The sequence below is a fragment of the Camelina sativa genome, chromosome 4, assembly GCF_030686135.1.
Source record: "Camelina sativa cultivar CO46 ecotype springtype chromosome 4, ASM3068613v1".
Lineage (NCBI taxonomy): Eukaryota > Viridiplantae > Streptophyta > Magnoliopsida > Brassicales > Brassicaceae > Camelina > Camelina sativa.
In genome coordinates, this window is record NC_141883.1 from 13973281 (window position 1) to 13976540 (window position 3260).

General features: G+C 38.4%; 1 protein-coding gene across 1 annotated transcript; it reads left to right on the plus strand.

Moving 5' to 3' along the window:
- Nucleotides 1–563: 563 nt before the first annotated feature.
- On the plus strand, nt 564–2954 carry LOC104780111 (uncharacterized). Its single transcript, XM_087510164.1, has 3 exons — nt 564–1064; nt 1165–2340; nt 2439–2954. The coding sequence occupies exons 1-3, from the start codon at nt 711–713 to the stop codon at nt 2685–2687; spliced, it is 1779 nt and encodes a 592-aa protein (XP_087366290.1). The 5' UTR covers nt 564–710; the 3' UTR covers nt 2688–2954.
- Nucleotides 2955–3260: the final 306 nt, after the last annotated feature.

A 3260-nucleotide genomic window follows, 5' to 3' on the forward strand; every position in this document is an offset into this window, starting at 1 on the left:
TGGTCCCTGCGGATTCGATCCTAAAGTGTTACGACGATACGACTAGATCGTAGTTGAGTGCACATTAAGTTTTAATTGACATGTTGATCACTGAGTATCAGTAAGGTACATGTTATTATAAATCTAATCATATACATATAGTGTTTCCTTTAAGATAATTTCAATAGTGTACCCTCAATAAAAAAATATCTTTTAGATCCACAGTCCGTTTACAGGTTGTTCTAATTCAAGCTACATGCTCCTAGCATGTACACACAGATGATTTTAAGTCAGAGATGTGATAGATCATTTTTAGTGTGATGAATTCATGAATAAGTCAAGGGTTCGAACTAGCATGGCCAAAAGTTTAGAATCTATAACTTGCACACACTTGGATTAATCAGAGTCAATAATTTGATCCTTCTTAATATAGATTGAAGAGAAATGCGCACAACAACATAAATTACAGTCAAAATAGAAAGTAAAACATGTGAACCTCTTTTGCTATTCTCTCGTGACCTTAAATCAATCCACTATTTACTCAAACTCACTTTAAAATAGACTCTCGAGCATCTATATAAACCAAGTTTCTCCTAGGAACAAAAATCATCTCAAAATCCCAAAAAAAAAAAAAAAAAAGACAAAAATATTTATTAAAAAAAAAAAAGGAAAAAAAAAACAAATAATCGTCTTGTTCTGTTCTATTATAACTTTTCATTTTAAATAAGAAAATGGCGAAAAATTTACTAGCAATATGTCTGGTGTTTATGGTTGCATCAAGTGTGGTGTATGAAGTGCAAGGAACTTTCTTATTAAAGTTATACTTGAGGACGAGGTTTCCCAGACGTTGTATGGACTTTGCGCCTTTTGCTGCCAAGGGTATGTTGATGCTCTTGAGCAACCTTCAAGATGGATGTCCCGCAACTAGAGAGTTCAAGGAATTCTTTTCAAGGTTCAAGTCTTACATAAGCTTTATCATCTCGGCATCGTCCTCAACGAAAAACATTGATACGGAGATTGATGGGAGATGTGAATTACTTGCCAAGGCTATGTCTGCATTGAGTGGTAGTACAAGCAGTAAAACAGTAAGTATTGTACCAAAACATTGATATGATATATATATGAAATAATGATTTTTTTTTTGTTTGGTGTGTTTTTCTTACAAAAATTGTTTCTTATTGACAGTCGTCGGAATTAAAAATGACCATGCTGTCAATGGGAAAGACTTTGGTTGAGCAGAAGAGGCAAGGTTCAACGATACTGTCATTTCAACAAAAGAAAGAATTGCTTAAGGCTTTTGTAGATTGGATTCGACTTGTTTTTACATTCGTAAAGAGTGTCGCGGAGCAGAAAGGAAAGACGATTGATGAGTCATCTTACGGTCTTGATGTCGATGTTAATTCCAGCATTGGAAGTGGAAGCGATAGTGATGATGATTCATCCGATAGTGAGGGTTCCTCACCTCAAGCTGGAACTCCCACTCCAACCACTCCCAGCACTCCCAGCACTCCCAGCACTCCCACTCCCACAACTCCCACTCCCAGCACTGAAACTGGATCCTCACCTCAAGGTGAAACTCCCTCTCCAACCACTCCCACTCCCACAACTCCCACTCCCAACACCGAAACTGGATCCTCACCTCAAGGTGAAACTCCCGCTCCAACCACTCCCACTCCCACAACTCCCACTCCCAGCACCGAAACTGGATCCTCACCTCAAGGTGAAACTCCCACTCCCACAACTCCCACTCCCAGCACTCCCAGCACTCCCACTCCCAGCACTCCTACTCCCACTCCCGCTACTCCCACTCCCACCACTCCTACTCCTTCAACTTCAGACAGTCCGAGTGGAAAAACCTCTGAAAAAGGAAGCGAGAGTTCTAGCGGAGGTGCTTCAACAAAGGAAGAATCCAACAGTCAAAGTGGAACTCCCACTGGCACCCCTTCTGGTTCGACTCCTACTGATAGTGAAACCTCTGCTCAAGGAAGTGCTACTTCTCAAAAGAAAGAATCCAGCAGTGTGGGTGATTCTTCTCAAACCAATGAAGAATCCAACACCGGAAGTAATTCTTCTGAAAAGAAGGAATCCAAAAGCCAAAGCTCATCTACCACCACATCAGTTAAAGAGGTTGAGAGCCAAACATCCTCGGAAGTCATGTCTTTTATTTCAAATCTTGAGAAGAAGTATTCACACAATGCAGAACTCAAAGTCTTTTTCGACAAACTAAAGACTTCCATGTCTGCTTCCTCAAAGCTTTCTACCTCAAATGCACAAGAATTCGTCTCTGGGATGAAATCTGCTGCTTCCAAACTATCAGAGGCCATGATGTTCGTGTGTTCAAGGTTTAGCCAATCCCAAGAGGTGCGTAAAATATAATATCATCTTTTCGAATTCTTATATTATGATTTTTCTTTGATAATAATAAAGTCATTTGTGTTATATATGTTTTGGAATGATAGACCAAGTCCAACATGGAAACTTCCCAACAACAAGTGTTGAAGACTCTCAAGGAACTACAAGACATCAACAGCCAAATCGTAAGTGGAAAGAAAGTGACATCAACACAAAAGACAGAGCTTAAGCAGACGATCACCAATTGGGAACAAGTCACAACCCAATTCGTTGAGACCGCTGCTTCTTCAAAGTCATCTTCATCTTCATCTTCATCTTCTTCTCATGGCAGTGTAAAGATAGCCCAGACGAACTGAGTTGAAAGCCTAAGCACCATCAATGAACCCTAAATCAGCAAGAAAGACAAACTAGTACCGCCAAATATTTTATTTTAGTATCTTACTAGAGATTTTGTTTTCGCTTTTTAAATAATACTAAGATTGGTATAGGCCAGCAATGGCTATAAACCAACGTATGCAAGTAAAAAAAAATTACTCTGTAAAAAATAATTATAGATTGTAAGCGCTCTGTATTGTTGTTAACATGCAGAAGTGAGTAAGACCCATTAAAGGGATTTTGAATAATTTTCTTCTCCTTTAAATTTAAGTATGTATAGTAGTAAATAATATTCTTCTTATGATGCATTTAACCAAACTATACACAGAAACTTGAAATAAACTATACTTATATCTTATGAATCAAATTCATGGTTTATCATAAGGAAATTGAGTTAGATGAGCATTATAAATATACTAGCAATATTTCTTATTAGGTGACATGTTCCATTCCCCAAAGAAGTCTCTCTTTATCTAACTCTCCATGCCCTGCGACATTTACCTCACATTTGTCGGTCCCAACAAGAGTTTGGCTCTCCAACTCTTACCATTTCC